Source organism: Mustela putorius, unplaced genomic scaffold (assembly GCF_011764305.1).
Source record: "Mustela putorius furo isolate JIRA1106 unplaced genomic scaffold, ASM1176430v1.1 tig00000997_pilon_pilon_pilon, whole genome shotgun sequence".
Classification (NCBI taxonomy): domain Eukaryota; kingdom Metazoa; phylum Chordata; class Mammalia; order Carnivora; family Mustelidae; genus Mustela; species Mustela putorius.
The window spans coordinates 3,365,291-3,384,077 of NW_025421527.1; the positions used below are offsets into that span (position 1 = coordinate 3,365,291).

Here is an 18,787-nt window from a genome sequence, read left to right on the forward strand (position 1 = left end):
AAAAAGTGTCCCTCAGTACCATGTCCGAGGTCTTGTTCTCTCCTCGGGCGTCCCAGGCCATCCAGAGATGCTGACCCAGCCAGTGGGAAGCCCAGTGTGCTGTGCGTCAGTAGCGTTTCCCCCGGGGATGCTGGGGGCCCTTCACAACTCGGGGACTGAAGGGCCATTTGGTCTGCACGTCTCTGATGGTCGGTTCAGGGAGTGGTGAGTGGCTTGGCCATTTCCTGCAGGTCAGCTCCCAACCAGGGAGGTGAGGGAAACCGGCAGGCCCAGCACTCCACCGAAACCTCTCAGGACCCCTCTAACAGGGGTACGGGGCAGCCGGTTAAACCACCACCCTGAATGAAGCCACGGACTGGGAAATGAGAGAGGAGTATGAGAAGTAACAGACGGCGCAGCCCAGTCTGGCTGAGGAGTGGAGATGAGCCCAGTGCCTCTGAAACGAGGAGGCAGAAAAGACAGACTAGAGTGCTAACAGGCAGGGCCTTCTTTTGCGGGGGATGAAGAGATCCTCGTATTGGACTGCGATGACACTTGGACAGTCCTGTGAATGTACATAAAAACATTGAGCTCTGCACTAAGTGGGTGACTTGTAGTGAGTCATACCTCATTGAGGATGTCTAAAAAATAACAACACAACAGAGATGGTGTGCTTTAGTGGGTGGACTAGCGGAGGAGAGGCAGGGTCCCAGGCCTTCCCTTGTTGGCCCAGTGGGTGTGCGCCCTCGGTCACTCCCCTTTCTCGTGCCTCAGTTAGCTCCTCCGGTAGGTGAAGGACGTGGACACATGGTCTGCAGGGTTCCTGTATCCGTTTCCAGAGGCTGCTGTAGTAAGCGACCACGAGTGTGGTGACTGAAAACAACACAACTTTATTTTGTCCCGGTCCTGGAGGCCAGATGCCTGAAATCAGGGGCTGTGGTCCCTCCAGACACTCGGCGGGGAGAATCCCTTCCTGGCCTTTCCACACTCAGTGGCTGTGGTTGTTCCTTGGCCTGTGGCCGCCTCTTTCGCTCTGTCTTCCCTTCTCCTTCTCGTCTGTGTGTCTGTCTCTCCCACAACTCCTTCCTCCTCTTTCTTACAAGAGCACATGTGGTGCTTGGGACCCACTACTATAACCTCTGCAGAGTGCCTCCTCTCGAGACGCTCAGCACAGTCACGTCTTCTGTGCATTAGGTAACATCTGCACGTTCCAGGGAGCTGGAGCTGGCACAGATCTCCCGGGGCTGGGGATCCGTTCACAGCACTTTGAAAGTTCACAGTGCCTGGACAGAACCAACCTGCCCTGCCTTGTCCCTCTTCCCTTCCCTCCCACTCACCCCAGCTCTTATTTAAAAGAACCTTTTTTAACTGTAACATTGTAGCATTTGTATACAGTTGCACCGCTTGGAAGGTTATTAGGCATTTATAAGCTTGTTTCAGTCCCATGGAAACCTATAATCTTGCCTTACCACTATCATCGCATCCCTGAAGAGTAGATGGAGGCTCAGAGACATGACCTGACCGAGGTCACAAGCCCTGGAGAGCGAGGCCTGGGCTCCACCCTGAGTCCTCAAGCCACAACTCGTGTGGCTCTCACTGCCCTCACCTGTTCTGAATCCTGATGGGGCGTCAAGGTGTTCTGAGGCCCTGAGGGAGGAAATGCGTCAGGAGTGCATTCAGTTCTTCCAGTTCCTCCCGTGAAGCACAAACCCTGGATGTTTTATAGGAAAACAACGCAAGAAGTTTCCAGAAGGTGAGAAGGGGAAGGCAGACTGACTGGGACCTTCGAACCCGAGGATGGACGTGGCAATGAGTTCCCTGAGTTTGCTTTTTGACTCCTACGTGCTAGATTGGGTGTTGGAGGAACGACCCAGGAATGCCCATGGGCACAAACAAAATAAAGTCTTGGGAAAAGCCTGCTTGTCTTTCTGTAGCCAAAAAACCAGGGGGAAGGCAACCCAACAAGACCTAAAACTTTTAGACAATAGTTGCCAATAGTTACTCTAGCCAAACACCATGGAAAACCTTGTGGCCCCACCCCCACCTCTGAGCAGAGCCCAAGGGGAATCCCAGGTCCCCACCCTTGCCCAGCTGGAATGAAATACCCTTCCCCATGCTCCACCCCAGGGAGTATCTAGTAGTATCAGAGAAGACAGAGTGGGGATCCAGGACTTCCATTCCTGCCCAGAGACAATGAGCTCCCCATCCAGACATAGCAAAGTGGCCTTCCCTGTCTTTGCCAAAGTGTCAGAGGAGGCCACCTTGGGGGTCTGAGATACCGTATCCACCCAGCAGGGAGGCTTTACCTCTCTAACCCTGGGTTCATAAAGGAGGCTAAGCAGAGAACCCAGACCTTCACCACTGCCTGGCCTTAGTGAGGTGACCCCTCCCCACAACGGGCATGATGTCAGAGGAATCCTGCTAAAATAGAAGATTTAAATAAGATCCAGAGTTCCATAACACCTAGATGCCCAGCATACAATCAGAATCATCCATCACACCAAGAACCAGGAAAATCTCAAATTTAAAAAAAAAAAAAAAAAAAAAAAAAAAAAAAAAAAAGATGCTAATACCAAGATGGGCAGATGTTCGAATTACCCGACAAGGATATTAAAGAATCATAAAAATGCTTCAACAAGCAATTATGAATACACTTGAAACAAATAAAAAGTAGAAAATCTCAGTGAGGAAATTGATGATACAGAGGAGAACCAAACGGAAATTTTAGAACTGCAAAATAGAATTACCAAAGTAAAACACTGGGGACAGAGGAAAAGAATCTGTGAACTCAAAGACGTAATAAGCTGAACAACAGTAAGTGGGGTCAACGCAACAGACCTTCCTTCTCCTCTTGTGTTCTGTAAATCATGTCTGTTGAAGCAAAGAGCATAACATGGCTGGAGGTCAACGTCAACATATAGAGAGGAAATATTTAATAAAATTGTACTGCAAGAGGAGGAGGGTGGAAGGAGCTTGATGAAGGTGGGTTTTCTGCAACGTCTCCAACTGGTAGGATGTGGACACCATTAGTCTTTCTAGTGACAGAGTAATTCTGTGTCGTGATTTCAGTGGTGGCTACAGGAACCTGTGTGTACGATGAAAGACCATAGAACTACACGCGCATGTTTGTTCCAATGTCTGTTCACTGGTTTTGATTTTGTGCTATAGGTACTCACGATTAGCCATTGGGATACATGGGTTTTCTGTTATCTCTGCAACTTCCCATATGCCCCTAATTATTTCAGAATGAACAGGTCATGGTAAAAAGGGATTGAAGGGGCATCTTTGCAAGCAATTGGGGAGCCCTTTCCAATCTAGAGGCCGGACATGAAGGGAAGTGGGGCTCAGAGGATGGAGGTCTCTGGACTAGAACCTTCAGTCCAGACCCTAGGCTCACCCTCAAGTGACATCACAAAGCCTCAGACGCCCCACCCAGGACCTGGAAGTCTTACCAATCAAGCCATCATCTGAGCACTGTATTTGTACTGGAAGCAGTTGTTCAACATCGCTGAGCAAACTTCCTTGCCCACTCAGTTGACATCCAAGGAAAATGGTGCCACGTGAGCAACAGGGTTGAATAGATGTACGACGTAGCTCCACACCCAGTTCGAGGACATAACAGAGAGCCGCCTGGTTCTCTTGGTGTGTAGCCACTGGGGCAGTCTGCGCAGACCACATAGCCCAGCTGTCTTCAAGAAGCCCATGTCTTCCTCACAACTCCCAACCTTCCTATGGGACAAGGGCACTCTCACCACCACCACATCTGATCCTGCTTACCTGGTGAAGGTTCTCTTCTTCTTGGCACTCCTGATGACGCTCGCCACTCTACTCATCCTGGTCTGGAAAGTAACCAAGGACAAAGGCAACACGTTCAGAGGGCCAGACCCAAGAAAGGAGGAAACTCTGCTGGCATGAACATGGACAGCCCCTGGCGAGGACTCCATTGAGGGGAAGACCTGGAGACTCAGGAGGCAGGGCCGTCCGGGAGCCTTCTCAGAGCCAGAGACTGAGGAAGAAGAGCTGCTCTGCCCCCCCAGGTCCCCCCGCCCCATGCCAGAGCACCCCCCTGCCTTCCTCCCTCCTCCTCCACTTCAGCTATAGTTCACGCTCATCTTGCTGTTCTCTGGCTGGTCCCCGAGGCCGGGGTTGCACGTCTTCTCTCTGTGGATCTTCTCGACTGAAACTATAAATGGCTGTTGATTTCTGCATTAACAGAGGAAAGAAACAAACACGTGGAGGATGAAAAATTGATTACAAAGCCCAAGTTTTCGTTTCTGAATCGGGCATGTGTTGACTCTGGGATGTAGAAATCACTGGGAGCTCACAGCATCTCCGACACAAAACGATGCTATACCAGCAGTTCAGTTCCAGAAGATCCTTGACATAGGGCAGCTCACCTACCCCCAAGTTCTAGGTAAAATGCTCCCTCCTTTTCACCTAATTCTGCAAATAAAAAAAGTATTGCCTCTCCAAAAGTGATCTGAAGCATCAAATACTTTTCTCTCCTATCTCCCATCCTCCAATTTTGTGAGTCGGCAAACTTTAAAAATATCATATTCTAAAATAATGATTTTATTTCAAAATATCTTTTCTGAGGTTGGAATGAATTCCCTTTTCAAGTCAAATCCAAATTAAAGAGGCAGTATTTTGAGAATCCATAGTCTCACTCAGGCTTGGGTTACCCTAAGGAGCATTTGACGGTTTGCTGGGAAAGAGTTAGTAATTTTTTGGAGAAACACGTCTATATCCAACCCCACTGTTAACCCTTCCTCCTAGAAACACCCCATCATGTGTCCCCTTGTCTCCGTCCACAGGCGCTTGACCCCAGGCAGTCGCAAGCCAAGAGCTCCTTCCTCAAAAGCTTTGCATTTTGCTTAGAATCATGGGACTGTGTTAGTTGGGACCATGTTGAGTCTCCTTGGAATCTGGGCTGTGTATTCTGCATCTCAACCATGGGCACCCATAGACTTCGACTGCAGCTGCAGAAGTTGAGGAGTTTGGTCATTCAGTGCTGAGGAGAGGCCAGGATTGCTGCGAGACCCATGGGGAGCCCCTCCTGGTCAGGGAGCGTTCCCACCTGCCTCCTCCAGTGGCTGATGGGGGTGTAGCGTTTGTCTCGTGGTTGACCAGCTCCAGCGGAGACCCATCACAGCTGGCCAGCAATGGGACTGAAAGCTTCATGGCCAAGGAAGATGTACCCCTCTCTCCTCGGCAGCATGGGCCCCTTTCTCCAAGGCCAGCTGGCCTGCCTCTCCATCTGGTGACACACCCCTTCTCCATCCGACATGTCAGCTTGGGAGGGAGAGGACGGGGTGGGGTGTTGCCTCGAGTGTGCATGTTTTCCACACGTTGCTCACGGAGAAGGAGCTCAGAGTCGGCAGCACGGTCCTCAGCACCCCAACACCAGCAGATCTTCCCCTCCTATCCTGCAGGCGCCTGAGTTCATCCATCGGATGTTTACTGAGCTCTTGCCACCAATCAGGCTCGGTCCTGGGTGCCGGGGCTACAAGAGGACGGGGCCCTGTCTTCTCTCTTCTGGACCCTGTACAGCACAGTGAGAGATGGATGCCCATGAAGGGGTCATGTAGGTTAAGTGTAAACTTCCATACAAACATTACAATGGAAAAGAATTGGGCGTTATGGGGGCAGGTACAGAGGCAGGTTTGGAAGAGCCTGGCCCGAGCTGGAGAAGGCGCGTGGGAGAACGCCGGCAGGCTGAGGCTGCGGGACAGGCGGACGGTCCGCACGGCACAGGTACAGGCAGGCAGCCCTGCATCCCAGAGGGAGACCAGCGTGGGTAAAGACCCATAACGGGAGGAGTAGAGAGAGCAGAGAGACGGCAAGCACGAGAATACTGAAGAAGGAGAGCTGCGTCAGAGGTGGGAGTGGAATTCACAAAACCCCGGAGGGCAGGCCTCTGAGCCCTCTGAGGTTCCTTTGGTCAAAACCCATGTTGCGTGTGTGACAGGCCACTTCCTGGGGCCCTAAGTCACCCTCCTCCCCACTCTTCATGTTCCCCAAATCTGTTTTACCGACAAACCAGCTGGGCTGCATGGCAAGCTTACGGCCACCCGATGGCAGCAAAGGGCCAGCAAACCCAGTCCTCCGGCCACACTGGGCCCAGGGACCCTCCGTTCCCCACTCAGGGCAGCAGAGACCCTAAGGGACTGTGACCATGTTCTCCACCACAGCGGGAATCTCTTTTCCTCAAGATCTCCTGGCTGGTGATCCTTTTTAAAACATGCTGTATAACAAGGATCAGTTATATGCTGGCTCTTAGCATACGGTGTATCTGTTCTGCCTAAGTACGCCGAGGACAGGACTCTGCCCCGCATACAGACCAGAGGGTGAGGCGCTGAGCTCAGAGAGGCTGGTCCTGCCGGAAGTCTCACAGCAGGGCGGGATTACCGCCCCCTCCGTGCATTCATCCGGGAGTAAGACACCGGGCCTGGAGGCAGTCCTTCTTTCCCTATCAGACGCTCCTGCTCTGAAATGCCACCAGCATGACAATGTGTGGTCCCTCGTGATGAGGGCAACTGTGTCCTCCTCGGCCTCTTCCACCTGCAGAGCGGTCTGTCTGCTGCCCCAGGCCCTGTGCCTGCAGGGACCAAACCTACAGATACCACAAACCCCATAAAGCGTTCAGAGGGTCATGGGGACCGGAGGGAGGCAGCCATGAAAGAGTCTAGGATGCTGCTTCCTCCTCCAAGGAGCTGCCAGTCCCCATGTGGCTGAGGACCGCCCTCGGGACAGTAACCATCTGGGCTGATTTCTGAGAAAGGCCAAGGATGGGTGCTAATGGGTTGCTCTAGGCATTCTGAAGCCTGAGAGACCCCTGTGGGCTGGATCAATCAGGGAGGGCTTCCTGAAGCAGGTGACATGTTAGGGTACCAGACAGGTCTTAGAAGCAGAAGGAAGCACGTGACATGCATGACAAGGGACAAGTAGGAGCTGCATGATACATGTAGGGACTCTGGGCAGTTAGGTCGAGAGAGAGCACCAGCGGTGTTAAAGGTCTTGAATGCCAGACGAGGGTTTCCACACTGGACCCCTAGGAGTCAGGGAAGATGGTCCACAAGGGGACGACAGCACAGCTGCGGTGCAGTGACAGGAGCAGGAAGAGGCTGGGAGAGGGTCCTCGAAATGCCCACTGGACACTGACTCTTCCGTTCCCGGGCCTTCCCTCGTCCATGACGTCACGAATCCCGCTCCTTCCACCTGAAATGCCCTTCTGGGGAGGCTCTGCTCAGCAGTGTGTGAGCGGGGAGGGGGGGATTCCCAGCTTCACAGGGTCTGGGACCGCCGACCGCAGCCTGGTCCCCAGCCCCCCCACCCCCCTGTCCTGGGGACGGGAGGCTGAGTCCACAGCTGAACCTGGTGACAGCACGGGTGGGGGTGGGTAGAGGCTCCTTTTTCCTCGAAAAAGTATAGAACCCCGAGCTCTCTTCCCAAGAGAAGGAGGGTCGCTGTTCTAGCCTCGTGGCCGGCCCGGGAGCTGCCCCAAGCTGGGTGAGGGAGGCTCAGAGCCAGAGGGCTCTGCGCCATGGAAAAGTCCACCCTCATCTTACAGAGGAGCCCCTGATGCCCCGAGGGGTGAGTGGGGGGCCGGGATCTGGGGCGGGGGCCACTGAGGCAAGCCCGGGTGCCTCCCAGCTCTACCACCTCAAACGGGCTGGGCAGCCACATGCACATTCGTTAAGCCAGGGACTCTCAGAGTTCCATCCGGGGTGCCTGGGGGTCCCCCAAGACCCTTTCAGGACCTCCACAAGGTTGAAAATTACTTCCATGCAAACATTACAATGTTATTTGCCTCTTTATATTTTTATATTTTTGGTTTTTTAAGGACGCACTATGCCTGACACAGGCTAGAACACAAGACCCTGAGCTGGAGAGCCTCGTGCTCGTCCCACGGAGCCGGCCCGGTGCCCCCGGGGCTCCTTTCCTCCTCCCCTTCTTCCTGCCCGTCTTTCCGGGGCGCAGCGCTTCGCCCAACGCACCCAGTGTTACAGAGATTTACAAAAGCGATACTGTTCTCCTCTCAAAACATTTTTCATGTTAATATGTAATAAGTTTAGTAATGTTATTTTTAAATGAATTAAGTGCTTTTTGAAGTTTGTTGTTACTTTGTAATACGGCAGATATGGGTACATACAACCCGGGAAACCAAATCTCCTCCCGGGGGTTTCATAATTTTTTAGAGTGGACAGGGATAGCGACCGCGAAGTCTAAGAACCGCAGATTTGAACTCTGCCTCTGTTTCCTTATCGGCAAAACGGACATCGCACTTACCTCATGGGATGGCGTGACCCCTCAGGTCAAGTGTAGAGTGTGTGCTCCGGGCGAGGACAGGTGTTGGGTTTCTTGAACCAGCACTGGGCCAGCATCCCCTCAGGGCTGCCCGCGGCTGGCTGAGGTCTGGGGATGTAGCATCGTTGTAGCCTCTTGGGCTGGGAAGATGGTGAGCGGCTGGAAGCCGAGGCCACAGGCACAACATCCCGTCTGTGCCTGGGGCGGAACCCTCAGGCAAGGTCACCGTGCATGAATGACAATCCTACCAGACCGCCTGCCTGCTGGGACCCGTGAGAACCCAGAGGGTGTGCGCACCTGTCAGTCACACGCTCACCACCTGAGGGCAGCATCCCCTCGAGGAGGACCTCGGAGGGGGCCCAGGACACAGAACGAGCTCCTGGGGCTTCTCTGGAACAAGAAGTCACTTCAGTTTCCCCCAAAGCCTGCTTTAGAGCTGTGACATTTCCCAGCCTAAGGAAGTACAGGCAGCCGACTCAGCAGCAGGATGATCAACCAAGGATAAGGAAAACACCGCCAGGGAGTTCCAGCGACCAGTTGTCCTTCAAGTGAGAAGGACTCCGCTGTTGTCTTACCTCCCCAGGCCCTTTGCATCACTGCGCCCTTCCTGAGCCTGTCTTCACTGAGACGGAACTGAGTCCCAGGAAGAGTCAGAAGGTTCCTGCGTCCACGCGATCACCGACGCTCTGTGTGAATGAGCCTTAGTTTCCTTATCTGTGCCCGTTTCAGAGGATTCCGAGACGTCAAGTAGGGAGATTCGAAGGGTATTTGTCAAGTCCGAGGTGCTGTGGGCCCTTTAAGAATGAAACATCTCTGTGAGGAAACGCCAATTGGGTCAACCCCTTCCTCCCGGAGAGGGAGCTTCTCCAGGCTCTGCAGAAGACGCCTGCTGGCTTGGGTCTGAGAGGTGAGCCACGGAGGAGGGGCAGGTTCCGTGGACTCTGCGGGTCTCCTAGAATGAGAGCTCCGTCCAAACAAGACGGCTGCCGAGGACAGCCACACACACGTGACCCGGGAAAACCTGTATTTTCCTGTTAAAAAGAACGAACAGCTGTACCCCACCCTAGTACTTACAGACGACCCCTGAGAACAGAGGGGAAGGAGCTCATTCTTGGTGCAGGAAAGAGGCTTGACGCAGGGAAGGAGCGCTCCAGGCCCCACAGCGAGTCAGGGGTGCATGCAGACCCTGGGGCCCCTCTGTGGGGTCCCGAAGAGGGGGTGAGGGAGCCCCTCCACCTCAGCTCCCGTTAGCCAGCCTGCGCATGGAGAGCCAACGGCTTCTGGCTCCCACTTCCTCCCCCCTTGTAAGTGCAGTGGCTTTTCCACATCCCCCTTGACAGCAAGCCACCCTCTCTCTCCAACTTGAAGGAGCCGCCCCCATGCCTCTGAGCCCAGTGCCTGCCGGCCATCAAGCCCAAGGCCTCGAGAGCAGAGCCGTGTGCACCCACGAGCCACGTGGAGCCACACAGAACCGTGCAGGTAAAGCAGACACGCGCACATGCAGTGTGGAGGGATGAGGAGAGCCAGCCGGACAGAGGGGGCCGTGTTCTCCGCAGAGGAGGAGGGCGGAGGGCGGGGTGGAGGCCCAACGAGGTGGAGATCGCCTGGAGCAGGGCCAGGGGCACCAGGAGCCCGAGCCCTGCTTCTGTTGTCTTTTCCTTCCGGTGCTCAGGCGGCTTGTTCAACCACCATGGTTCTTGGCTGCCGTGCTCAGAAGGACACCCGTATGATCCAGAAGGCCCTCGTGGGCAGACCCTCTGTGTGTCCATCTCTCGGCTTCCAGCCGCTCTTCATAATGCACACAGATGTTTTCAGCCAATTGCATCTCCTCTTAACCCGAGATGCCTGGGTAGGTTTTGGGGGCGGTGGTCTGGGGACTTGGGTGATGGGACATATTTTCACCAGCTCTGAACGCATCCAGGATTTCTCCACCGCACGCCCCGTACTGCCAACAATACCTGGGATTCTGTCACTAGTAACACCCGTGCTGCCAAAATACCTGGGGTTCCGTCACTAGTAGACACCCGTACTGCCAACAATACCTGGGGTTCTGTCACTAGTAGACACCCGTGCTGCCAACAATACCTGGGGTTCTGTCACTAGTAGATACCCGTACTGCCAAAATACCTGGGGTTCCGTCACTAGTAGACACCCGTACTGCCAACAATACCTGGGGTTCCGTCACTAGTAGACACCCGTACTGCCAAAATACCTGGGGTTCCGTCACTAGTAACACCCGTGCTGCCAACAATACCTGGGGTTCCGTCACTAGTAGACACCCAGGTGCATTCGTATTCCACCTGCAGCCGCAGCCTCCGGAAACTTCCTTCATCTCCTCCCGTCTCGCAAATTACGGCAGTTATGAGATCCACTGCTAGATCTGGTCGTTGAATGCGTCGTTGAAGAGCGTGGTTGATTACTGGGTCGTGCATTTGTTTGTTTTGATTCTTTCAGGAGTGGTTTGTCAGTAGAATTGGGTTCCTTTGCAAGCCCACATATCTCAGTTCACGCATTTGGCAACATTATGATGCGGGAGGCAAGGGCAGGCTGCCCCGAGATGGGCCGCTTTGGCGGACGGACTGCTCTGCGCTGCAACTGTGACCCTGCAGGGTCAAGAGAAAGTTTCACCCTTCCCTTAACTACACAGAAGAATCTGAACTGGGGGTCTTTCCCAGAATAAGGGTTACTAGCAGAGATGAATTTTATCTGAGTGACCCTTCTGCACGGCAGGGCAGACCTCTAATCACCGAACATCTGCTCTTCCCCGCACTGCCCTGTGAACTACCTCCTTCCCTCAGAGGTCCCAGACCCCTGCCGCCTTCTCCTTAGTCTGGGATGACATAGATACCTCATTTTGCCCCATGGTTTTTGGAATTTCTGTGTCTGTGTGGATTCCTCATATACATGCTATTAAATTTGATTTTCTCCCGTTAATCTGTCCCATGTCAGTTGGACTCTGAGTCTGGCTAGAAGGTCCTTGAAGGGGATGGGACAGTCTTGCTTCCCAACAGTGTGAAGGAATCCGTAGACTTCAGTGGACTGCCAGAAGGCTCTGGCTCTAAGCCCCCTGTGCACAGAGGGACGCGGCGGGGAGGCCGAAGGGGGAATCACCTCTCTTCTTGAGCTCCTACACGTCTCAAGACTTGCTTTCTCATTACACCCCCATGAGGATCTGGAGAGGAGCAGACCATGCGCACTTTAAAGAAAGAGGCACCAAAGCTCACCCAAGAAGTGTCCACCCCCTGCCCCTCTGGGGCTTCTCGGCCTCCCCACAGAGCCCGGTCTCAGGACGTGCAGAGCTGGGCTCTGGCGGGACACAACCAGCTGTGCTCTCCTCTCCACGGTGAGCAGAAACGCCGATTCCATGGGCTGTCTCATGGGGACCGGGGAAAGCACCCATGTGCAGGGCCTCCCAGGGTCCTAGACCTGCTGGCTGGATCCTGGAAAGCAGCCCTCCTCGCTGCGGCAGACGTGCAGCCCGCGCCCAGCCTCTGGGCTTACGGTGCCATCCATGCAGGGAAGCCAGTCCTAACGCCTCCCCCCACCAGCAACCAGGAGCTCAGGCTGGAAGGAGGCGGTAGAGGTCCGGCGGGGACGTCTGGCGGATCCAGGCAGGTGGGCCGTCCAGGGTGGCCTGGCTGAGCGCCTGGGGCGGAGGGCAAGAGCGCAGCCCCGTGTCTGTGCGTGCGGGATTCATTTTCCTGCGTGGTGGGGGGCGGCTGGGGCCTCCCCGCTGTACCTGACAGATAATTACGCCAAGATAAATGTCTGCCTTACCCTCTCCCGCTGTGTGTGCTGGGAGGGGTGCAGGCAGAGAGCTCAGGAGGGGAGGCCTGGCTGGTGGCCCCTTCCTCACCTACAAGCCTGGGGGTGGGGGAGGATACAAAGGGACCCTGACTGCACAGCCAAGCTCTTGGACCCGGGAGCGGCCCTCCTCCAGGGTGACAGACAGGGACAGCCTCTCCCACGCAGGCCCCAACCTGGTGGCTCTGTAGGAGGCCAGAAGCCATTCCCCACACAACCCGGGCTGTGGGGGCCAGACTCGAGGTTCTCTGCTGCACCCCTGAGCCTGGAGGAGCCCGACGGTGCATGGCCCGGCTCCGGGAGCTGGTGGGAATCCCAGTCCCTCCTGGGGCTTCTCCCAGGCTCTACCCCATGCCTCCGCCTCATACTTCTTTGCCTCTTTCCTTCTCTTTCCGATTAAAACCTTTTCTATTGCGTGACAGGATTTTTGTAATGTTCCCAGGAGAAATATGGGAGGCAATATATATAGGCTATGAACCTCCTACACTGTTTTTTTAAATTAAAATGGTAGTGGTTTTCACTGTAATCTTGAATTTATAATTATTTTATGTTGACCAGCATGGAAGCTAATAACAATAAATCAAACCAATAAACATATTAAGCTAGTTTTTTTTTTTTTTTTTTAAGAGAGAAACCGACTGTTCCGGCTGAGGGATGGTCCAGCCTCAGTTTTACATCCTCCTGGAGCCGGAGGAGAGCTTGATGCCCTCATCAGTACGGTGGGAAAGGACCACACTCCCCAGAGGGTCTTCCTGGAGCTGGACATGCTGCTACCTCCGGGGGCTTGTCTGTGGGGCGTCCACAGGGCCCCTGGCGTGTCTGGCTCCAGACATGACCTGGCCTGGCCCGTATCCTCAGAGAGCCCAACAGGAAGGTGCTGCGGCCCCACCCAGGCAGGGAGCATCCCCGCCTCCACCGAGGGGCCTGGGGAGCTGTGGCGAGGGGCTTCTGGGGTCCACAGCTCTGTCCTGGGCCGAGCCCTTCCTGGCCCTTCTCACAGCTGCTGTGTGGTGCACCTCAGCCTCCAGAGGGTTCTTCCCTCCGCGTCCTCGGACCCAGGGAGAAGAGCGGCTCCCCTCAGAGCCACCGTGAAAACACCTGCGGTGGGTGGTGTCCACTGCCCTCCCCGGGCTGGTCTCACAGGGGCACCAAGCAGGCCCCCACCTGCACGCGGGCCACCGGCCTCTGCTTCTCAGAGCCATCTCCATGGGCTCCGTCATTGTCCAACCTGCCCTCCTCTTCCGCCCTCCTTCCCGCATGGCTGGCTTCTGCTCGCCCTCCTCTCTGCCCCTGCCTTTGGCCCTGCTCCTTTGTTCTCTTTCCTGAATCTGGGGCTGAGGAAAGGTTCCTCCTCCTTGTCAGGCTCATTCATCCTCCTGCCGCCTCCCGCCTGGCTGGCTCTGCGGCTATCACTCACCTCCCCCGGGTTTCCTGCCTTCCCTTGGCTCCTACCTCTTTTCCGGAGCAGTGGCTGGGCCCTGGCAGGTGCACCTAAGACCCCCTGGGCCTCAGCACCAACCCCGGTGCCCACCCTCGTACCCTGGCCCCTGCGTGTCCCCACCATGATACAGACCTCTCAGGCGCTCACCCCAGGAGACCCCCGCCCGGCAGGGTCTGGACTTCACCAGGGATGCGCCTCTGGTGAATGAGAGGGCTGTGGGCAAGCCCTCCGCTGCGGCAGGTGCCCACCTGGAAATGAGGGCAGGATCCCGGGGGTGTCTTCCCACGGGCATCGGGATGGAGGTCAGGGTCAGCGAAGAAACGGATCAGGAGGGAGAAGAAGGGACAGAGATGGCCTAGGGTGGGACGGAGTGAGCCGGAGTCCCGAGGCCGCGCCCCCGCAGTGAGGGGTGGGGTGGTTGCCGCCCGCCCTCCAGCCCTCCCACCCCACCCCGACCCAGCACTGAAAGGAGCATGGTGGGAGAAGGAGCCACGAGGCTCAGGAACGAGGGGCAGGAGGACAGAGCGCGGTGGGGGAAGGGAAGCCGCAGGAGAGGAAGAGTGAAGGCCACAGAGACCCCCTCCGTGCAGCCCCAGCCCTCACGCCCGCCCTGCCTGCCGCCACACTCCAGCACAAGCCATTACAGAGAACAAACTACCTTCTTGTCTCCGAGATGGGTCCCCGGGGCGGGAGGCAAATTGCCTGCCTCGTGCATAATAAACCAGGCGTGGAGAGGAGGCCGCAGCCCGGTGCCTGGAGCCCCTGCCAGAGCCTGGGTGCCTGCGGGGGCGGGGGCGGGGGCGGGAGCACCTCTGCCAGCCCGGGACACCGGGTGGCGCGTCCCCGTCCCCACACCCAGGCCCCCCCACCAGAAGCTGGGTGACTGCAGCTTATTCCAGGAACACCACAGCAAGCGCTGGGAACCTGCCTGCAAAGCCTTCCGTCCCCAGGAGAAAGTGGGCAGAGCCTCTCTCATCCTTCCCGTCCCTGCTCAGAGGTTACCTTGTCCTCGCTTTGAACCCTCAACAGTTACGAGTAACGGCTTTCTCTCCCTGCTAAAGCAGCTCTGTGTTCAGAGTCCTAGGGTCTAGAGACCACCCCGCAGGTCCGAGGGTTTGCAGACAGGTACGTCTCTGCTCTTGGATGGCACATCCCCGAAGGACGGAAACCGTCGTGTATGTGTCTCCACACCTCCAGAGACTTGGCATAGAGTCCCGGGCTGAAGGGCTGAGTGTTTAAACAATGAAACCGGATGCCTGGGTCGCTAGTCCGTCACACGTCCCTCCCCTCCACTCACGGCCGACTTCCCACCTCTCCTGCTGTCCCGGGGCCGAGGGGCTACCTGGGGGGAGGGGCTTCGCTCAGGTGCTCTCCCTTGGGAGGGAGGCTGGTCACCCTCAGACGCTGTGCAGGAAGAGGACCCTGATGGGGGAGAGGAGGGTGTACCGAGCCCAGTCCCTGCCCGCAGTGGGCTTCCAGTCTCCTGACAGAGAGAGAAAGAGAGACAGCAGCCAGCGCGCCACGTGCACAGAAAGAGAAAAGCAGGGAGCCCCAAGCTTTTCTCGCGATAAGGCAATGGCCACGAGAGTGCCTGGGACCCTGAGCCCAGGGAAGGATCACCTGCGCAGAGCCCGTAATTAGACGGAGCGGGCGGGGAGAACCTCTTCAGGGAGGAGGCCAAGCCCAGTAACGGGACTTTTACAACGAGGAGGAGTCAGCGAGGGTACGAGAAAGGGAGAGGGACACTGTTTTGAGGAGAGGACCACCTGTTCCAAGGAGGCAAGAAATGGGGCGTGCCTCATCCCCAGGAACCGAGGGCAGACTCACAGCTGACATCCTTAAACCCCGGAAAGGGACTCGGGAAGCCGTGAGACTGGACAGAGCGGGGTCAGGTCAGGGAGGCCCTTCACCCAGTTGTTAAAGGGCTTAATTTTGTCCCGACCTCGACGGGGAGCTGTGGAATGACTTCAGGGACGAACGTATCACATCAGATTTGCATTTTGGAAGGATTATTCCCGCAGAATGGTCAAGTACGGTTTAGACGGGGTCAGGCTGGAGACGGGAAGATTGCATCGGAGGCTGTCCCGCTCATACAACAGGCAGGAGTGGAGAAAGCCAAAAACCCGTGCAGAGTCATGGAAGGGAGAGGAGAAGCCGGTTGGAGCATGCGCGGGGAGGGCAGAGTCAGCAGGTCCGGGTGGCGGATCCGGGAGGGTGAGGAAGGGCAGAGAGCTCGACACGGGGCTCGATCCCAGGACCCTGAGATCACGACCTGAGCCGAAGGCAGACACTTCACCGACTGAGCCCCCAGGAGCCCCGATATTCATTTCTCACAGATGAAAGAGGTGAAGGTGTCCTTGGGGCACGTCAGCACTGCTGGCAGACCTCAGGTCCCGGACTCAGACCCTGCAAGCAGCCCTAGGGCCTGAGCTGAAGCACAAGACTTTTCTCCTCCGTCCTCCAGAATGCCAGTGTTTCTACACACGCCTTCAGGTTCTTTCCCTTGCAAGATTTTAAATCTGGGAGGCACCTGTGCCCCGGGGCCGGGGTCCATGTCCTCCCGTGAGAACGGGGCGTACCTGAGCAATGAGGTCTCAGCCTCTTTCTCTAGCCTGGGGAAGGGCCGCCCTCTCAAAGGGGCATCTGGGATGCCGGCTACTTTTCATGGCATGGAGCCAGGACCAAAGGGACAGGCATCAAAAAAATGGTTTTAATAACTGAAGAGACTGTTAATAGCCTTTAGGTTATTAGAAGGGGAGCTGGAGCCCCAGGGGCTCTGAGGCCAGAGCTTCCGGGGCTCGGGTGCGAGGCTCGTCGCTGGGCGTCCGCCGGGTGCTGCATGAAGGACAGGTGTCCCCTTAAAGGTGTGGCTCCAGGGGCCCATTCCTCTGAACGCTGCACACAATCATACGTATGAGATGCCTGGCATTTTACGCAATATACAGTAACTTCTTCCCCTCCTGAAGCATCCCCAGACTCTCAGAGGTGTCTCTGAAGGAAGGGGTCCAGCATTTCACTCGGAGACAGGACATCCCTGAGAGCAAGGAAGGCAGTCATGGGAAGTGACAAAGGCTGGCAAGAGGTAGACGGGCGGCCAAGGTGGGGGGCCCGGGGGACCCGAGGAGTGTGGACTGTATCCTGCACGTCGTGAAGCCGTGAGGTCCGAAGCAAGGGAGTGACGGGGGGTCATTTACACTTCGAGAGGCTTCCTTCGGTTGTGTGATTTTGGTGGGAGTCCGGATTTCTGGCCTTGGTGGTAGATTGAAGATCGGGGGCCTTTTCAGGCGGGAACAACTCCTCAGAGAACGGGTGCTGCGGAGGACAGTTTCTGGGGCACAAAGTAGGGAAGCAGGGAAACCGCTTAGCCACTGCAGGGGTTGGGCCGCCCTGAGGGGCCTCTGGGCGAGGAAGGGCGGTGGAGGCGGTGGTGGGACTTGGGACACATGCTCATTGAATACTGTGCTAGCTCTCCCTTCGGCGAAGGAAGGAGGTTGTTATCCCCCTTCAGGGATAAGAACACGGAGTTTCGGGGCGCCTGCGTGGCTCAGTGGGTGAAGCCTCTGCCTTTGTCTCAGGTCACGATCCCCGGGTCCTGGGATGGAGTCCCACATCTGGGCTCTCTGCTCGGCAGGGAGCCTGCTTCCTCCTCTCTCTCTGCCTCTTCTCCCCTGCTCGCTCTTTCTTTCTCTCAAATAAATAAATAAAATCTTGGAAGGCAGGCAGGAAGGTGGAGGAAGGAAAAGAAAACGGAGACTCGGGAAGTTCGGTAACTTGTCCAAGGTTGCATGGCTCAGCAGCGGAGGTTGCTCTAGAACCCTTGATTCCTGAAGCTCAGAGCAGGGAGCACAGATGGGATCCCGGCAGCCGGGTCTGGGACAGTGTGATGCCAGCACCCTATTAAAGCGTTCCACGGAGACCCACAGCCCAGAGCACTCCAGGTCTCTGGACAGCCCGGAGAACCGAGGCTGTGGTGCTGGGCTCAGCTGCGGCAGCCCTCTTACTCCGTGTCCCCGGGGGTTTCTGTCTGAGAATCTGGAACGTCCTCCTGCTGCAGTGGGCAGCGGCTCTCAGGGCGCTGGGGAGGGGAAGCGGCCCCCTTCCCTCCTGGGGAAGAGCCGGAAGACAGCATATTCACTGGAAGTGAGCAAGTGAAGGAACCAGAGAACCCTGGCGGGGCTGGGGGGGCCCTCCTTGATTAGTGGGGTGCAACGGGAAACACTGCCTTCCTACGATTGTTCAGAACTCACTCTGCGGGCAGGGCGTGGGAGAGGAGGGGACTGGGGGAACCCTGTCGCAAGAGAGAGGTTTGCAGAATCAGAAATGTTGAACTCCGGGAAGAGGTGTCTCGGGAAGAGACATGACGTCATGGCAACAGCTACGGCTCCATATCAAACGGGCCGGTGAGGAAGGGGGCTGGGCCCCCAGACAGCGGCGCCCTGAAGGCTGGACTGTAGCCTCCGTGTAAACGGCAGGGAGACGCGTTGACGCTGCACAGAAAGAAGAAACGTCTTCCAATTAATCCTGCCAAAATAATAGAAAACCCTGTTTTTTATAGTGGTGATAATAAATTAGCAATACTGCACGTTTACATCTATTAGGCTGAACCGTATAAAATGCTGATGTTCAACCATTCCTGACCTAGAAAAACAGTCGTTTCATACGGCTTGACTTACTACATTTTCCCATCTCAGAATAATTCCCCAAGTCCTGTTTCATGGCCTGCGAGTCCTCCCAAGGTCTGTCCCAGCCGCCTTTCCAACAGGATTTGCTGCCACTCTCAGGACGCCCACAGCAGGCTCCTGGCTGGGTCTTGAACCCCCAAATCTCCTTTCTGTTCCAGGGTCTTTGCAAATGCTGTTCCCTCTGCCCAGCCTATTCTTTGCCCCAGCTCACCCTTCCTCTTCTCTCATGGCCACGTCCCTCCTCCCGGCGCCCCTGCCACCCCTCCACCTGCCACTGTCCATCCCTGTCCTGTGAGGGCAGGCACCCCGTTCCCCCACAGCACCCCCAGGGTCTGGAGTAATACCAGACATGTGGTAAATGTTCAATAAATGTTTTTGGCATGAATGACGGAATGACTTCTTAACCAATGAGCAAACCGAGGCCTGGAAGGGTCAAATGATCTTTCCCAAAGACTCAGAGCCCGTGTCTGGAGAAGCCAGAGGGACATCTCAGCATTCGGGTCCCCAAGGCCAGACTCTGTAAAAAGTCAACCCGTTTTCCAGGCTCAATGGTCTTGATGCAGAGCCTTTCTCT

At 56.1% G+C, this 18,787-nt stretch overlaps 1 protein-coding gene across 1 annotated transcript; it reads left to right on the forward strand.

Annotated features, from left to right (window-relative positions):
* Positions 1-2,510: 2,510 nt before the first annotated feature.
* LOC123393734 (small integral membrane protein 42-like) lies at positions 2,511-4,510 on the forward strand. The gene has a single exon (XM_045086641.1). The coding sequence runs from the start codon at positions 3,682-3,684 to the stop codon at positions 3,892-3,894; it is 213 nt and encodes a 70-aa protein (XP_044942576.1). The 5' UTR covers positions 2,511-3,681; the 3' UTR covers positions 3,895-4,510.
* Positions 4,511-18,787: the final 14,277 nt, after the last annotated feature.

What these genes read in the sequence shown, in the direction of transcription:
- LOC123393734 (XM_045086641.1), top strand. Translation starts at nt 3,682, where the DNA reads ATGTCTTCCTCACAACTCCCAACCTTCCTATGGGACAAGGGCACTCTC.